Consider the following 19,322-nt stretch of genomic DNA (forward strand, 5'->3'; position numbering starts at 1 on the left):
GCATAGTGGGAAACAAAATGAATGAGAAAATGAATTATGAACAACTGCAACATGTGGTTTCCAAATCTGAATATTTTCATCATTTCCACACTCAACAGTTGTCTGCTTGCTCGCATCGAAAAAAAGGTGAAATACTGCCCCCTCTTGGCTAAGAAACACTCTTGCAGAGAGAGAGAGAGAGAGAGAAAGAAAAAAAAAAACAACCCTTGCAGGGGTTGATTAAATCACAATTATGTTTATTTATCAATTTGCTAGATTAAAAATATATGACCTTTTACTTTCACAAGCATTTTGAGACAAAAAAATAATGTATCAACTTTATCAAAAGATTAAAAATATGATTTTTGACAGCAGTTCTGACCATGAGGACATTATGTTAAAGCAAACATAACATTAAGAGCACGACACAATAAAAAGCAACTTTATACTTCCTGGCTCCGTCATACAAGTTGCTTCTCCGCTGAATGTATCTTTATCTAAATTACACATTATAGCCTTATTTATATTTCCTTATAACTGTATTGTTCTTCTATGTAATGAGTTCATCATTTGTGCTTTGTTGTCCATGAATTGACAAATCTCATGTCTGTTGAACCAAAGTAGACACCGAACCCCTTGAATCGTTTCTTTTCAGCCCTTTCCATACTGCAATGATGAAGATATGGTCCTCCTTATATACAAAACCAGCTGTGTGTTGGTTGTATATTGTCTTTGTATGTATGTATGTATGTACGTATGTATGCATGCATGTATGTATGCATGAATGTCTGCATGCATGCATATATGTACACATGCATGCATGCACGTATATATGTACAAATGCATGCATGCATGCATTTGCATGTATGTATGTACACATGCATGCATGTTTGTATGTATGTACACATGCATGCATGTTTGTATATGTGTATGTATGCATGCATGCATGCATACATGTATGTATGTATGTACACATGCATGCACGTATGTATGTACACATGCATGCATGTATGTATGTATATGTGTATGTATGTACATATCTATGTATGTATGTATGTGTGTGTTCATATATATGTATATAGTACACAGAATTGTAGAACATCTCTTGTACATTTGTGCATGTTGTCTTGCAAAGCTTATAACTGTCACATCTCTGAACTAACAGGCGAGTGTCCGCTCTCCAGTTACTGGTTCTAGTCTACCTGCTATCTGAGAACCTCAGGAGAGAGCAAACGGGAACCGATTGGGATCAACAAGTGGGAAAGAAAAGGGGGGGGGGGCAAAAAAAAACAAAAAAAAAAACCTCCTCAGTTTGGCGAGATGGTGCGCCGACGCAGGCAGCTGCACGTCAGGCACTTAAGGATGCTCATGGTGATGTGCATGAGGGGGCCGAAATTAAAGAGTAGGTTGTAGAAGGTGTTGACAGACAGGCCGCCAGTCTCATCGGCATACTTCAAGGCCACAATGGGTGTGTAGAGACTGTTGGTCAGATTCCTGAAGCGAGGGCTGCTCGACTCAATAACCTTTTTAGTGCACTGATGGGACAAGACAGGAGACAAGAGAAACAAGAGAAAACAATAAGTGGCCGTATTATGAGATACGCTCTGGTGAAATGTTGGTAACTGTTAGCGACTGAAGAAAATCTTCCCAAAAACCTTCTTACTTTGGCTATGTCCTCTGGTGTCTGACCCATGGCTTCAAATATATCTATAGACGATGGCAGGTAAACATCTTTAAAATACCGAACTGTGTCTTCATCTACTCCTGGATACTCCATCTTAGCCACGTCCTCCATCATCTTTGTCTCAAATTCAGTGTGCACGGGGCCGGGCTCGATCATGGACAACCTGAGGAGCATCATGTGCAATGAGCACCACGCAAAACCACGTTATATGTAAAGGAGGAAAACGGGAAGGGGGACGGATTTACCGGATGTTGAACTTCATCAGTTGCACCGCCATGCTCTCGCAGAACCCTTCCATGGCAAACTTGGAGGCAGTGTAAACGTCATTGAACACAACTCCTGATCCCGGTGCGGAAACAAGAAATACTCAATCTTATGGATAACGGGAAATCAAAACACAATTCTTTTCTTCGGGCGACTCTCGTGCTAAATGGGAGACGTATCGGCTACAGCAGAAGCACATTTTAGAGATTTCAAAGAGAACTAACAGACGCCGTCGGCTTAAACGGCGGATTTAAACTCAACCTGTCTCGACGTTCAAACCGGGTTCGACGTGCTTAGGTGTATATCGTAACTTAAGATCGTACCCTGAAGGCCCATCACGCTGCTCATGACCAGGATGTGTCCGGAGCGCCTCTTCTTCATGTCCGGCATCACCTCTTTGATCATGCGGACGACACCGAAGAAGTTGGTTTCGAATACTCTCTTCATCTCCTCGATGCTGATGCTCTCCACGGGGCCCAGCAAGCCGACCCCGGCATTGTTAACTGGTAGGAAACACACCAAGTGAGTCGTTGCTTTTTTTTTTTTTTTTAAACTTATCGCTCACAAATGTGTTCTCGATCGTCCTAATTTTGGCTTCACCGGGGCTCCGGTGAGAGCTTACGGATGACCTGACTGAACTTTGCCACCAGATGTCAGTGTGTGACAGCGACTGAGGATTTGTGACACGACTGGAAGCCCTGCCAAACACAAAGGGCTTCTGGGTCTGAAGTAATTAGGTGAAGGGGTTTTTAGTTAACACAAGATCCAAGCGGATTTATGAGTAAAAAGGAAAAGAAAAAAAGAAGAAGAAGAAAAGCTTTTGTCAAAGAAAAGATAGCAACGAACACTGTGATGCGTCTGAACCGCGAAAATGCAGATTCTCCGCAGCATGCGCGGAGGATTTAGGCAATAAACGATTCATGTTCGGTGTTATATATGAAGGGGTCGAATAAAAAAAAGATCCGCTTTTGCAACATCATCATCGGGCTTCGTCTCGGTAGCGCCGTAATGACACCGGGCCGTGATATTTAGCTTCCAAACTGGACACGTCTGTTAGATCTTTACTGTTACTCTCATGAAAAGTCTGACATTGCTGTGCTAAATACAGACAAGTTTACACAGATGGATGGGTGTGTGTGTTGTGTGGATTTGATTATCTTTCTTAAACGCATTACCGATCAAAAAAAATGCCTTCGGGGAAAAGTATTTCTCAGCGTAAATATGAATTGAGGTATGTCGTTCTTAGGGGTAAACAAAGAAGTGAGGTTTGTTTTTCGGATTTAGGGCCGACGAGGGGGAACCTGGAGGGGGCGGGACGAAGGCGGACGCGTTTTCGGACGTGTCTCACTCACTCAGGATATCGATATGGCGGTCCTTGACGCTGCCGATGCACTGCTTGACCGACTCATCGCTACATACGTCTAGGGGAAGTAACACCAAGTTCTTTCCATATGTATCTCCCGCTGCCTCCAACAGCTTGTTCTTCTTCTTCAAGTCCCGCATGGTAGCAATTACTAAAAAAAGGGGAGGAAAAAACAGAGAAGTGGAAATACAAAATAGTATATTATGTGTGTGTGTGTGAGATGCAGCTTGGAGCTTTACATAATGGGCGTGCACAGTGACAGAGAGTAGTACTTTAGACTTGTGCAGTGACATAATCAGGGTCTTCAAAGCAGTCCTTAGAAAACCGGAGAGAATTACAAAAGGTCTATTATAAAGAGTTTTCAACCTCTGTTTTCACTTCATTGCTACAGAGAGGAGAATAAAAGTTGCGCCAATTCTAAAAAAAAAGAAAAAAAAAAACCCTTGACCAACTATGAAACCACTTAAGGAACACAAGGGAACTTGAAACCTTTGATCCAGGAAGCCACTAAATGACTTCCTCAGCAGAAACGAACCCGAACCTCCACAGTCTCGGGGCCGGAGTCTCTGCGTCGAGGGCCAAAGTTCACAGGAGACTCTGTATTGATTATTTGAACTTTACACACGGAGCGCCGCCGACCTATACCCTCCGCATAAATCTATCACGTCCGGCGGCCTCCCTGAGCGGCGTGCGCTCGGCTCTCTGGGCCGTAATCGAGCTTGGAAATGTGACGGAGCCGTCGCACGACGCCAATCAGCGCAGATAATTAACCTTGTTCTCCCAAATCTGCCCCGCCGTCCTTCGCTAGATAAAGCCGAACCCTCGTCGGATAGGCGACGAAACGAGCGACCTCTGCGTGCCGGAGGTGCCGCGCCGCCGAGGTTTGCGAACGCCGCCGTACGACGAGCGACTAATCGTTCCAAGTATTTTAGCGCACACTGTGCATTAATGCCGTCTCATTAAATCTATTTAAGTCCGGTCTTATGATTTGAGAGCCGGGTGTCAGTGAAGCAACAAAGAGATTTACGTTTTTGGGAGAGAAATGAACAAGAGATCCATTGTTCTTGGAGCTCCTGCAGGAATTACTCTTGGGCAGCTTAAACATTCTTGAATGAACCGCACCGCCTTCCATACACAGAGGTCTTTCAGCGCTCTCCGAGTTTGGTGCATATTACTGAAACTAATGAACTTTATGCGCAGTGCAAAATTAATCGCAGTTGGATTTCCTCGAGAGATCTCGGGAAAGGAACGGATCCTCGCCGCTCTGAGGCGAAGGAATGTTTCTTTTCTTTGTTGTTTTTTTTTTTTTTTTTTTTTGATTCGTCCTGATTTTTCAACTGCGATAATTCCAATCAGACCCAAGGTTGCAACACAGATGAAGCGCACACACACACACACACACACACAACTAGAAAATGAGCAGAGCTCACTCTACTGCTGTATTCCTATAATTACGCTGTGAAGCAGTAAGTATGAGGTTCACGCTTAACTTGCTGACCCAAGCTTGACAATTATTATGTAATTCTGGATCTGACACCGAAACCCCTGTCACAGGAGGGGTGTGTGTGTGTGTGTGTGTGGGGGGGGGCTCTCCTGCAGAGACAGGGGGGGGGGGGTGGAGTCCTAGAGATGGGTCTAATGTAAGACTACATGGCGTTAAACGTTTTTGCATCCCCCCCAGCTCCTTGCTGGGTTGAGGGGGGGGTCGATGATGTCTTGGATGAGGGCTGGGAAACAAGAGGAGACGCACACAAGAAGCAAAAAAGGCGTCAGATTAGGACACCCTAACTCTACTGTGCACCAATGAAGACTTCAAACGGGGTCCTTGCTTCGGAGTGAACCCTCGCTTGTACAGGTCTCAAACTTTGTCCCCCTTTCAACACTGGCTCCAGAGAAGGGACTTTAGGCACATTAGACACGGCACTAAAAACCGGAGCAGGCGGTCTACATACAATTCAGCGCGATAAAAAGGGGGCTTTGTGCTGGAGAAGTCACTTGAAAGAGAACTGACAAGCCTCCTTTTATGATTCCGCCTGGCAAGCGACATCCTTCCAGAACTCTACCCTGGAAACTGTGCTTTCAGATGATAATGGTTAAACCGAAGGGGTGACTGAATCCCTAGTTTGGGAGGGAGGGAGGGTGGGGGGGGGGTATTAGTGGGTGTGTGTGTGTGTGTGTGTGTGGGTGGGTGTGGGTGGGAGGGGGTCGATTCGATATCACTAAAGTTTAGTTGTTTTGTGTGGAAGCTTCGCCAGATCACGTTTGCGCGGCGCACGAAAGCCAAGCAAAGTTAGTGCGTAAAAAGGGAGGAAAGTAAACACGGCGCGGTGAGCGAACCCCCCCCCACCCCCTCTCTTCTTCCTCCTCCACCTCCACCTCTTCCAACCCCCCCACCGCGGAAAAAAAAAAAGGTCCGATCAAAGAAACAATGTAGAAGAAGGCGCATTTACCATGGTAACGCTTCTTTTCATCTTTGGCCAGCGTGACGGCGATTCGTAGCCCGATGCCGGAGGAGCAGCCGGTGATCAGCACGACTTTCTGGCCGCTGTTCGCCATGATCTGTCCCGGGTCGGCGCTGCGTGTGCCGGCGGTCCGTCGCTGCTCCGGATGGTCGCTGCGCCGATTATCGGACTTTTAAAAAAGCCAAAGCGGATCATGCAGCCGCGGGAGCCATGTGAGCGTCTAATTCAGTCACATGTCCGTTCGAATCGAAGAAGTGAAAAAAAAAAACAAAAAAAAACACACACACACACACACACGAACTCAGTCACTCACACGCACGCACACACACGCAAGGTAAACACCGCGTTGAGTGAATAATACCGTAATAACGCTTGGAGGCTCCCGGCCGCCTCTAACATGAAGTTTATTCCTGCAAAATGTGTGCGTGTGAGTGTGTGTGGTCGTGCATGCGCGTACGTGCGCGTAATGGAGGGGGCAGAGCTTATTTGATTTCTGAGCCGGTGACCCCGACGACAGATCACCCCGACGCACACACTTACACACACATACACACACACGTACACACAAACTTACAGACACACACACAAACTCACACAGAGACACGCACACACACACACACACACACACTATTGACATTTCGGCTTTTGCGTGAATGCATTTAACGTGTCACCTCGGGTTAATCAGGTTAACTACTGTTTTGTCCTGATGTTTGTTAAAAAAAGGATTGCATTTATATATATATTTTTAAAATTGTCGACAGTTTTGCGGATACACCCTTACTCTGTTTACTTTTACAAAATTCAATTTGATCTTCTCACAAACAAAACACACAAGCCGTTCAGAATGACGCATATCTAAACCCCCCAACCTTAAAACTTCACAATAATACAATAGCAATTGAACCAGCGCTCTTTGAGCTGGATTAAAAGAATCAAATATTGCAGATTTAGTTGAGTTGTAGTTGGTTTGTTTACCTATGCAGTTGTCTGTTGCCGATTCTAATTTTGGATTGAAAAGCTTGTGGAAACTTGATGCGCAGGATTCTACCGTCATCTGGTGGTCAGAAGGGAAACAGCACAAGCAGAGACTCACTTTTTTTAAAATTCATCCCATTGATGCGCTCCAGTCATTAAATTATGAACCATTATATTACAATAGTAGTAGCAGAGCTGTGGATCTGGGTTCGGATATCAGCTGTGCATCAGCTCGGTTTTCTGCTGGTATGCTTAACGAAGTTTTGTCATCCTGACCGCTGAACCCTGACCGATGTTGAAAGGGGTCAAAGTGCCTCAGATAAGATCTTAAGAGACCTGTTGCTTATTTATTTTTTTCTATTTTCTGCCAAAGCAGAACAGTTGTAGTCTTCCATGTCCCGGCCTGTCACTGAACATGATGCAATCCTACTGCAAAGACTTGGGAAAAAAAAAAAAAAAACAACAAAAAACAAAACTGGGCTTGAAAAAAAAAGAGTTGTGTAAAAAAAAACAAAAAAAAACAAAAAACAATGTGATTGTTCACCAATAAATATCCTTTGGCTGAATATCATCTGATTTTTTTGTTTTTGGAACAGATGTTTCGCCACCATGAAACACGGTCTGGCAAACAATCACATATCCCATTATTACAAATGTAATAACTCATCACGGGGCGAATGTGTAAAAACATATTCTTCAGCCAAGGCATTTATTAAAAGCGGCATTTCCTAGCTGACTACGTCCATCTCCGGAGGGCCGGGTGGCATCTGGGCAAGATAAAGGTAAAAACGCACCGATGACTGTTTTCCACCCGCGCTAATCCCGGTTAGCTCATCTAACCTGGCGCTATTTTGACGTGTTAACATGGTGTGAAGCGCTTACATCACTCCGTGGACACAATGAGGGAAAAGGTGAAAGCCAAAGTGCACGCACGCACGCGCACACGCACGCGCACGCACGCACACACACACATGCAGCTAAGAAGAGAACAGGGGAAGCGGAAAGATGTCTGAGTTTATTGCCTGTTAATCTTTTCCGAGGGTAAACTAAGGTTATGTATGATGGGATTTCATCATCGGGAGCCGCTGTTCATTTCTGCCTTACTATCGAAAAGAGATGTTCTTCTCGGGAGGACAATGAGCGGGTCCCGGTGAGATCGGCCAGAAACCAGCTTTGTCAGTATCGGTATGAAAACAAAACAAAATAAAAGAGAATTATAATAAAATCCGTTTCGTGGATTTTTCAGTCATCCCTGCCGGAATGAGCCGCGTAGACAATCGACCGTCAGCTCGAGTTCAGGCCTAATTTCCTCTCGCTGTCTCATAAAGCTGTCGTCTGAAAACATCCTTAACCTTTGACACGTCTCTCGAGCTGAAAAGCAACAGTTTATACTGTGATAATAAAAAAAGCATAATTTGTCTTTCTAGCCACAATAGTCTCACGTCTATGCTCACATGCAGCGCAAAACACCCGGCGTCGTTTTTAAGTCGTATATCGACATTCCACTGCGGTTGTGTATTTTGTGATTTTTGAATAACTGGCACTGATGTCCAAACAAAATGCACATTTGATAGCATATTTGAGGCGGTCAGCTTGTGTTGGGAGAAAATCAAAGAAGGAACATTATCCCGAATGAAGAGGTATCTCCTGGAAAAACGAAATCTCGGAATTCTTTTGCCTACAGATCAATTATTTACTTTTGTTGGCTCTCATTTATTTACTTGTACCGTAATTACTTTTACGGTACACGTCCGGATAAGATTCCAGCGTGGCGAGTCGGGGGGCGTTCCCGCCATGTGCCTTCAGAGAAAGTGGACAGGTGTGGATGGAGATGTGGGGGGTTGCAGGACGGCCAATGGCGTCTAACGGCCTCCGAGCAATAGAATTTAAGAAGATTGAGAGGGAGTGAGGAAGGAGACAAAGAGGAGGAGGAGGTAATGAAAGAGGGGAGGAGGAAGAGAAAACGCGAGCTCGCACACGCCGTCACACGTAAACTCTCCTCCACATTTCACCCCGGCCCATTTCTCGGCCTTCTGTCTGTCCTCCGTCCTCTCTGGAACCTGCGGCGTCTGTGCATCCTTGTCTGGAGTCGTCCAAAATACCCGGACGCTGTCCCAGATGCTTTTTTTCTGCAGGTTTCTGCAGACCCCCCCGCCAACCCCGACCCCCATTTCAGACCAATTTCATAGCGTCATAGTCAATTTCCTGTGTATTGACTTTAAGGTTACACCAGCAGATGCTCTTAGACCGTTTGCCGGGATTTCAAATGACTTCATAACATTTACTTAATGTAATTAAATGCGGATTTTCTGATAAGATGAGAGATTCTGCTTATGAATTTTCTACGTATGATTCGAATGTTATAAAAAGTCATTAGGGTTACGGTTTTCACTCATTAATACACAAGACAAGAAATAACTGTCCCTCAGGCCAAACGCCAAGGTAAAACACTTCTAGAAGGTCTAGAATTGGATTATAAAGAAAATAAATAAATTTATACCTAGTACATCAGTTTGAGCGCTGTACAAAGTAATTGAGGAGACAGTTATTTTCATTTGAACCGAAATACATTTTTTTACCGGTGATCTAGGGACATCTTAACTGTGCTAGAGTGACAGACTTGGTCTCTACGTTTGCAAATTCAATTCAATATCATTCTAAACAGAAAACACATATTCGTAGCGCCTTCCTTTTTTATGTAAATTGTTTAAATATGCACAGAGAATATCTACCGACCCCGCAGGCCCTTCTCAGGAGACACACTTTGACACGTCATAGCAGGAGAAGCGCCATGACATCTCGCCGGCTCGTTTTCCCCGGCAATACAGAATTAAATACACCCGCGTGGCGGCTCGCCCGCTGGTGCCACCTCCGCGCCACAGTTTATGACAGACTCTGGCCAACGCGACTGGCGGGATGAAGAACTCTGGCTGTGTGAAAGGGCCCGGAGGACTGGAATGTTTGCCACAGGTCATCATTGGAGCTTTCTGCTCTTTTGTGTGCGGTCTCAGAGGAGGTGTGGAATGCAAACTTCCTGAGAATAGAAGCAAAGAAAGAAATGAAGGAAAAGTATAGCTGGGGGTGTGTATGTGTATGTGTGTGTGTGTGTGCGTGTGTGTGTGTGTGGGGGGGGGCTTAATAGCAATATAAGAATCGGTGCAAAGACTTGGATAAGAGTAATCTTGGGTTTAGTAAGTGTCTTACGGCAAAACTTGTTTGTCACAGTTGGCAGGTCACATTTCTCAAAATAACAATGCACCAAAGATCATTTTGGGGTATATCTGTTCACTAGTTCACTAGTGTTCACTAGTGAATGTCATTCTTGCAGAGGCACAACCGTTACATTCTAAACACATTTTATATATATATATATATATATATATATATTGATATATACATCACACATGTATGTATCTCATCCCTATCTGTGGCATCATATCTGAAAACTTTTCTTTCGGTCGAATACATGTTTAAAAATCAATGAACGATGACCTTATCCAAGAATATTCCATCTTATTTTCAAAAAAAAAAAATGTCAGAGAGATTTAGGGTTGATTCCGGTATTCACCTCAACATATGCGACCAAAGAAATGTTGTTTTGAAGCACGTCGACATCTCCTCTGTTGCTTAGAAGCCATGAAAACAAAGTTCTTTTTTTAGCTTAGTTGAGTTGTTATGAACGGATCCAGACAGAGATATGGTGCTCAGTGCCGGCACTAATCACAAAATGGACTGTCGACCATTAGGGGAGCTCGTCTGGAGGTCTCAAGTTTATTCAGTCTCTTTGTTTGAGGAGTTAATTTGACAGTCACGGTCTTTAGATGTCGGGTATTTAGTCTTCCTTCATCTATACTGATTAGTTATCACCATACTGGCAATTTACTTTTCTGACCGGGCGCGAGATTTGCACACATTTTCTTTGAGAATGTATGAAAAGCAGCCGGCAGCGATATGTAAATATGTCTATTTACAAAGCTCGGCATCAAATCCCCGCATCGGATCTAATGGCGGACTTGTTTCTTTCAACTCGGTCGAGACGTGAGGCTCGTTTCGGACCCGGATGATACAAATGGTTTTCGGGGCGATAAAAAGTACGAGGAAGGTCCGCTCTTGCCCGGCGAGCTACGGCGAGGCAAACTTTGAGTGCCTGTCGTAGGTGTTTCTGTCTGGCCTGGTGAAAACTCAATAATAAATATCTTCCATACGCGGATCGAATCCAACAGTGAGCGTTTGCACAGAGCGCTATTTTCTCGAGGTGCTCTTGCAGACCGGGGGTTTTACCAGCCCCTGGAGGGGATTAACCTACATTTTACCCCACGAGAAAATAGGTATTTGATCATTTTTTTTAATTCTTTGTACTTGTGCTCATGATCAGCTAAGGATTCCTTTTTTTTTTTTTGAAGTTTTCCTGGAAAATGAATGCTTAAAACCAGAATCCTTAATTATTTTTTACCAGCAATGCATTCCAGCTTTCGCATTCAAGCTAAGTGGCTCGAATTCAGTCCGGCATGTGTTGCAGGCAGATGTCGGTTTCTTTGGATGTGTAGAGGGAACTTGTTATCCACAGCTCATTTGTGCTTAATCTTTCAACGGAGAGACTCTACAATGACGATAAGTGATAACCTACGCCAAATAATGAAATCTCATCCCGTGATATTCTGACACCTTTACAGCTATTTGATTGCAATTTAATATAGACGCGAGCAAATCGGCGGCCGCTTTAACGTTCTAAAACATGTTTCTATCTCGCAGGGAGAGGGCAAAGGTCAACTTGGCAAACTCCCAACACCATCTGCACGAGGAGCCTGACCTCCCGCCATCAGGGAGGAAGTGTAACTTTTCCTCTTAGGGTCAAATTGAACAAACATCTGAGATAATTTTCCCCATTGGGCTCGGGAGTCGGCGCCGTCCACTTACACCAACTGCCGACGAACTCCTCTGTGTTTTCACAGGTAATTGCAATTTTATTATAATCACGTATGTATTTATCATGTGAATTATGCCTCTTTTTATTTAATTACCTTCTTATGATGTGGTCCTCCCCAGGGTCGAAGACCACGGCACCCGAGTGTGAATTACCGCAAAAATGCCAATCATCGCGACGAGAAGATTTGGGGAATCGGGATGATTTCGAAAGCGGTGCATTAACCCTCGTGCGATCTAAAAATTGTGTTTACTCCCCTTGTCCTACGGGTCAAAAATGACCCGTAAGACAATCTTTGTACCCTAGTGGTGTACAGCCCACATGGAAACGTAAACAAAAAATAAGTATCGCTTTTTCTAATTATGGGGTCTCTAGGAAAAGTCATAAAATTTCAAGTTGGAAAAAAATAGGTTAAGGTGTTTTTTCTACAGCTAAACATGGTAGTGGGTCACTTTTGACCTGCAAGACAACACAAGGGTTAATTGCTTGCCGTTGCAAAAATAAATAAAAGATGTCCTTCTTTTACACAAACAGATGATTCCGTGGTTAGCGCAAGGAGACGTGTCTGTTCTTTTGGTAACTTCACATGCATATTTGCGCTAGCTGTTCGCCCGTTGTCCTGTTCTGGCACGCTCTCCCAGCCTAGGAGAAGACCGCAGGCAGACCCAATTCAAAGATAATTTGGAGTCCCTAATCCCGAATGCCCGACAGCCTCGCGCGAGGATTAAAAAGACGAAGCGAGGACGCGACAGGTTAGCAGACCTCGCGCCCCAGGATTGACCAAATGATCAGGAATGTCCATCGGATTCAGATCGTCAATGGTGACGGGAAAGCGTGCCAAATGAATAAGAATAGCAGCCTGACTGAACTTCGCGCATCGGGAAACATACGGATAAAAATAAAGGGAAGCAGAGAGTTAAATATGTTTGGGCTTTGCTTCTTTGACAAAGTCTGTTATACATTAGGTCTGTAGCCAGTCTTTTGTTATTTCTTGTTGTGCTTTTCAATCCATGTCAGAAATACTGTCGGGTATGACTTAGCGTTTGGCTTCTCGTAAGATATATGCCATTTGAATTGGGAGTTTTCGATGACTAACCGGTATGAATTCTTCACTTATGCTGACGTCGATCAATCCGTTCCCCGTCAGATGTCGTTTTCCGTCCGATCGACGAGCTTCCAGCCGCAGCCGCGTTCTCGCCGAGCGCTGACGTTTTATTTTTCAAAGTACACAGCACATGTTCCGGTAGTATTTCTCACCCAGAACTCAGACTACCATCGGTCTCTTTGTAACTATCTGCTAAAAGCTGCCAGGAATGTGGCTCCGACTCAGGCCGGCTAAGCTGGTACTGAGAAGGGAGCCGGTGGGAGGTCATGGGGTCCTTTGTTTACCTTCCAGATCAGCCTCAAACTGAGTTATCGGGATTTTGTTTTTTTTTTTTAATTTCAAATCGCTCTGCGCTCTTTTTGCTTTGAGTGACGGAGAGCTTGTGTTTGGATGTAAAGTAGTAATGTCGATTTTTTTTTTTTTTGTACGCGCGTCTCGCCCTCTCCGAAGAAATTTAATTTTGATTTATTCCGCCGAAATGTTCTCTGAGACCCGATCACCTTACCTCAACAAGGGTGTGTTGTTGTTGCTTGGATTCCAGAAATTCTGCCTTTGGTAAATTTCCAATTAAGACAAGTCTTATCTTAGAGCCTGCCTGAACTAAATGCCAAAGGTATCTTAGGTGAATTAGCTTTTTGGCACCGAAACGTAGTAAGCGTTGGTGCAATTTAATTTTTTTTTTCTTTTAATGTCCTTGGACCCAGCGTGTTGAAATCCACTTCGTATTCCCGTGAAAGACGTTAATATCAAACGGCAAGATCTCGTAAAAAATCGCTGGGTTTTTTTGATTTTCCCCCTCCTCAAGTCTTCTTTGGTCTCAAATAGAGACGAAGGTTTCACCTGATGTGACGGACGACCCGCCCCGTCTCCTGGGTGATGGACCGCGGCTCCAGGTAACGCTGTTTTGTCCAGGTGTGGCTTCTCCTGAGCCCATTTGTTCAGCCGTGAGCGACCTCTAACCTCCGGCCTCCAGCCTCACGGCGGTCCGGCGCGGAAAAGTCAGCGATGCCGAGATTAGACTAATGGCGAAGATAACTTTCGCCGATACGATCTTACAACTTGAGCTCAAAAGTGCATTCACTTTTCGGTAATAAGAGACACACCGGACCTCCTGTATTACTATGTTATTACCATGTTATTACCACGATTTTACACTTTTCGATTGATGACACGGTAATAAATCTGCACCACACGAGCAGATACTGACTCAGCACGCACGACAGCTCCGTGACATTGCACAGGAGACCCCGCCGTGTTATTCTATACATCATTGGGGTTAATGACAGAACCCCTCCTCCTCCACGAGAGGGGAGAGAGTAATGACCGTGATTTATGATTCCCGTGGAAGCGTCCCAGGACGACGTCCTGTGGGAGGGAGGAGGCTGAGGGAGGTGGAGAGCAGAGGGAGGGAGTGATGGTGAGAGGGAGAAATTGAATGAGATGGACAGAGCGGAGCCGAGAGGAGCCACCGAGACCAAACTTCTGCGAAACTATCGAGCGATCGGAGCTGCAGGCGGACTTTCCAGCCTTTCTCTCCGCATGGCCGCGTAGTTTCCACGCACACCCCGCGACTCCCGTCAACTTTTCTCTCTGCCGGCGGTCTTGGGGTGGGAGGCGGGGGGTCCGACGCTGGGACGATGGACTATCTCATAAGGATCCGGGCACGCCGGAAAGTATCCCTATTTGTCCTCATCCTGCTTCACATAACGACGACCCACGCCGGTAACGTATCCACTTGAAACTCGTTCACTTCAAGTGAAACCGATGGCAAAAAAAATATACTGTTATTATTATTTCTTTTTTCATATTTTGGGAGAATTTTATTCCCCTGCTTTTATGAAAGTTCATCTCAAAACAAGTTTATCAGCATCATCTTTGCTGTCTGCTGTGGCCCCTGGCTGTCTCTCCCCCGCACCCCCTCCCTCCTCCTTCCTGCGCCCGCATGCTGTGATGCTGCGGCCCCCGCACGCCGCACAACCCCGCACCACCCCGCACTCCGACGCCCCGGGCGCAGATTTCCCTTAGAAGTTGTTTGAAGGTGTAATTACACGCATATAACTTGGTTATTAACTACCCATCCCCACCACCACCACCCATCATAGGCTGCAGCAGCCGGACTCTTGCAAAAAAAGAAGAAAAAAAATAAATCTCATGATGTCATGTTTCGCGCTTGCTTGTGACCACCGGAGGTTTACCGTGAAGGCCTTTAACGTGGACTCGAGAAAGACGTGAACGGCTGAACACTGACTTAACGGAGTAGATTAAAATTCCTGTCATGGATCTGTTTAATGTGCCCTCTGCTCACATAGGTCTTAAGTGAATGCGCTTAGCACTAACACGCTTACTGCTTTGGCACGCTTGCATATTTTACGTGTTTTATTACCGGGCTATTAATTCGTATTGTAAATGACCGACCCCGTCACGTCCGACTGGACCGCGTCGTTCTTTACTGCCGCGACACGTGGACGGGCGGGAGCCGGCTCCCTCGGCTGCTGCGCCGGCCTGCTGTTCGCAACGTCCCCATGTTGAGATTCCAGCAGTTATCGTCACCCCCCCCCCCCCCAAAACCGATTGGTCACCGGCAACCGGTTTACGCATCCGACCGACGCATCCTTGCACGTGCTCGGAGTGGCCTTGGCCACCTCGGCAGGAGGGGTCAACCTCACCATCGAGCCTCATTTCTTAGCGACTGCAATTCGACGGTCGCCCGCTTTACGACCGGCGCCACTTGACGGATTTCATATCGCCCGCCGTTCTTTTACGAGCCCTTGAGAAACATGTCGAGGTATGAAAAAAAAAAAAAAAAACTTTGCTTCCGAACGTCTGCGTGAAACCGTCCCGAGACGTTTTTTTTTTTTTTTTTTCCCACGGTGTGAAACAAAGATGAGTCATGGCTTTCTAGACAGGATTGCAGACAGGAAGCGCGGCGTTTGATTCTCGTGTCCACGTTTCTAGTGAGAATCCTCTGTTCCTTTGTGTCAACACGTTTACATTTTCCTTACTTTTTTTTTCCCCCCGATGCCTTTGCGACGAGGGAAACGTTGTTTTCACTCTATACGCCCTACATCTTTATTTACATCGCCCCCGCCCCCCCCTCGTCTGTTCGAGGGCGGCCTCATCCCCGTATGACAGAGGGGAAATTGAGCATACAGCCCCCTCACCGTGTCCCGTTTGATCCAGCTTCCTGCCAATCCTGTACCAGACTCCCAAAGGAGGGCAGCCAGCCTTGTTTCCCTTTGATCCGGTAACAAATTAGCGGCAAATGAAAACAAATGAAAAAGGCAGCCGAATTTGGCAGGAGGGAGAATAGGAAATTCCATATCTCTACGACCGCGGCGTCGTCTTCAATTAAAGGAGTTTGTATTCCTCTGATGAGCATTAACATTAAATACTAGAGGTGTCACAGAAACTGATGTCTGTCTCCAGGTACCTGCTGCTGAATATGTATGATCTCAAACTGCTTCTCAGACTTTTTGATGAGGCAGACTGATTGAAATTCTCACGACTCTTGACTGCGTTGAAACGATGTCGAAACACTCGGCGGCCCTGGATGGTGATCTATATTATTAAACAACACATCTGGCTTCCAGAGAGCAGGCGACACCCGCCGATGTTTCAAGGAGCTTTAGACGGAGACGCTTTTTAATAGAATGGGAATGAGCCGACTTCAGAGGAGCCCGGGTTCTCCGACGTGTCACTTTCCATATCATCTGCCGCTTCATCTTATAGTTTGTGAACCTCGGAGAAGTTCCCGGTCACTCGTCAAAAATGTGCACGCACATCGCTGAAGACGCTGCGCCGGCGAGCCGCTGAATACCAAACAACGCGTCGCTCGATGGCGGCGTATAACCCGGCTCGTATTTCATCCCGACCGCGTCCTTCAGCGCGGGATGTCACCAAGCTGCTCGCGGTATTTGTCTCGATGCCTCCGAGCAAGTTCACCAATGGATTGTTTCTTCCCCAAAGTTACGAAGGAAGAAAACATTTTTGAGAGAGTAAGCTATCATCAGACGGGGAAAACGCGCCCGTAACATATATGTTCTTTGTTTCGGAGCAGTCTTGGTCTTTCGCTCCATCATAGCTGCCCAAGAGCCGTGCTAGAAGTACTAATAGACGGAGTTGAACTGCCGTGTACGCGCATTCTTGAATAATGGTATTTCTCAAAGCTGCCGACGTTTGTTCGGTGTAATTGTTTTCTTTTCTGTGTTACACATTTATGAGGATCGGATAGCTTCACAAGCTGTCCTCCCACATACACATCTGTAAGGGAATGTACCGATCGGAAACTGGGTCGGGCTACCCCGAGGGCCGATGGTACTCATGGAGTGGAGATTAGGGTCAAGCAACGGAGTTTTTTCTCTGAAAATTCAAGGTCCCCACAAGCTTAGAAGTACTAATGTGTGTTTTTTTTTTTTTGTTCGTGTTTGTGTGTGTGTCTACAGTAGTGTTTGCCCAGTCATAGGCCTTGAGGGGAAGGTGTTTTCTCTGTGGGCCTCGCAGCTTCTTGCCCGTTGACTCATTATGTTGCGTACGAAAAAGAACAGCAGAGACTGTCAAGATCGAAGAACGCTTATCCGATTCGATGCGAAAGGGGATTTTGGAACCTGCTTCCGCCAGAAATCGATAAGATTAATACTATACATTATACACTATACCTAAATACTATAATGTGCAAAAGACAGTAGCCTGAGCATTTGGACATCTACAGACCACCAATGGAAACTTTGTGCATATTATCAGTGCTTGTGTTTCCTCCCAAATCGAAGACTTTTGAATGCAAAATTTATACCTCAACTTCCCTTGTTTTAAATTTCACCAATCACGTGTTTACGTTGTTATCGTCTTATTCGTGGAGAACACAAGGAGATCTGAGACGAAACCCTGTTATTCAAGTCTTTGTGTGTGTACAATATACATGTTGGCCAGATACATCTGATAATTTTGACATGCACGGATTACAGGGTTGGGCGAAATAATATATGTAGCATCTGCATCTGCATGCTTGACAGGCTTGTTTTTCACACATGATAGCAACACCGAGGCAGGTTACGTCCAGTCATCGTCATTCACGTCCAGAACTTGCAGCAACAGAATCTTTAGAAGTTAAGAGCACTTGTTATATGCTAGGATATTCTTCATAAATAACTGTAATGTCCAGAATATCGCATGCACGTGAATATAAGCTGCGCTGGCTAAAAATAACTAGATAAATATATGTCTACATATATAGGCCGTACTTGTCTATAACGTCGTAATATGTGATATTTACACAGAAAGATGTTATGCACTGGACATACGGTGCCTGCTACACGGCTAATGAAAGAGATTAATGATAAATAACACGAGGAAAAGTGCATTCATCCATCCATTTTCTATCTCCGCTGCGAATTTCACGGTAATTTATCGGTCCGATGTGACGAGGCTAAATGTTTTGGCGGCACGAAGCTCGTCAGCCCCAAAAAATTCATAAATCAGCCTCGTCGGTGTTTTACGCCGCAGTGTTCAAAGCGTGTGGAAAATATGAGAAATTCCGGTACTATTTACACATAAAAGAAATCGCAGCCATCGCTCCCTCTTGTGATACTCATTTCAGCCACAAGAGGCATGAGTCCACCCCTGCTCGGAAAGACCATTTATCAGCTGTCAAAAAACATTTAGAAGAGACTTAAAAAAACAGATTACGACAATGCATTCTCTTACCTGCCTGACACTCCTTTTGGACACATTCTCTCAGAGCTATTTGCCGAGACTCGACACGCATCTACACTCTCAGTGACCCGGTCAAGTTGAGTTTAATACAGACCTCGGTTTCTACATTTGCATACTACCAGAAACTGAAAAAGTCCCCGTGTCTATCTGAGAACGCTCGCGGATATTTCAGATACAGTAATTTTTAAACAAAAAGCCGACGGTTGATCCGAGAGTGATCCGACGATAGGTGTTAATAAGCGTCGACGGTTTTACGCGCCGCCTGTCAGCCTCGTGCGAGTGTGTTTGTTCATACCTCCGTCCTCCGAATCTCGTCTTGTTTTCGTCCGCAAACACGGCAGTGACCCAAACAACGGGTCACGCGTGTTAATTAGAGCAAGTCTATTTTTCATGGACCCTTCTGGAAGAAACTGCGCGTGGATTATTTTCAACCATTTTCACCGAATCTGTCATCATTCTGTAATAATTAATTCCGTTTGTTTTGTTGGTTGGTCGTCATTTTAAAAGATGTTCTGTGAAGAGACGCTCTCTTTCTCTTTCTCTTTCTCTCCACGGTGGCTTTCTCATCTCGGCTTGAATTTCAGTTAACGACGTATAAAGCGCAAAAAAAAGATATTTCATGTACGGAATTGACTGCGCACATATGTTCAGCATCTGGTCGCGTATCCCGGTCGCGCTGATCATACGACACCGATAGGCGAAAGTGAACGGATCCAAACGGTAATTGAAAATTTGAATGTCGGTCCTCTTTCCTCCACTCATCTCAGGGTGCGGCCCAGAAACACGATGGGAAATTCTCTTTTGCCCAGATTCATTTTGGCGTCAATTCTTGTTAAAATTCCCTGGTTCACAAGCTC

The 19,322-nt window shown here is 45.3% G+C and overlaps 2 protein-coding genes across 2 annotated transcripts in view; one reads left to right on the forward strand and one right to left on the reverse strand.

Moving 5' to 3' along the window:
• Positions 1 to 215: 215 nt before the first annotated feature.
• rdh8a (retinol dehydrogenase 8a) lies at positions 216 to 6,030 on the reverse strand. The gene is made up of 6 exons (XM_086175862.1): positions 5,741 to 6,030; positions 3,280 to 3,441; positions 2,251 to 2,430; positions 1,909 to 2,002; positions 1,643 to 1,826; positions 216 to 1,514 (listed from the first exon to the last, which is right to left on the reverse strand). The coding sequence occupies exons 1-6, from the start codon at positions 5,844 to 5,846 to the stop codon at positions 1,287 to 1,289; spliced, it is 954 nt and encodes a 317-aa protein (XP_086031988.1). The 5' UTR covers positions 5,847 to 6,030; the 3' UTR covers positions 216 to 1,286.
• An 8,180-nt stretch (positions 6,031 to 14,210) lies between these two features.
• Positions 14,211 to 19,322, forward strand: part of col5a3a (collagen, type V, alpha 3a) — a 46,577-nt gene continuing 41,465 nt past the window's right edge. Inside the window, exon 1 of the mRNA XM_086175863.1 lies at positions 14,211 to 14,478. Coding sequence (XP_086031989.1) covers positions 14,394 to 14,478 — 85 coding nt within the window. The 5' untranslated portion in view covers positions 14,211 to 14,393. The remainder of the gene's footprint in view (positions 14,479 to 19,322) is intronic.

The sequence above is a fragment of the Fistularia commersonii genome, chromosome 28 (assembly GCF_037954325.1).
Source record: "Fistularia commersonii isolate RoL2024-O1a breed Wild chromosome 28, RoL_Fcom_v1.0, whole genome shotgun sequence".
NCBI lineage: Eukaryota > Metazoa > Chordata > Actinopteri > Syngnathiformes > Fistulariidae > Fistularia > Fistularia commersonii.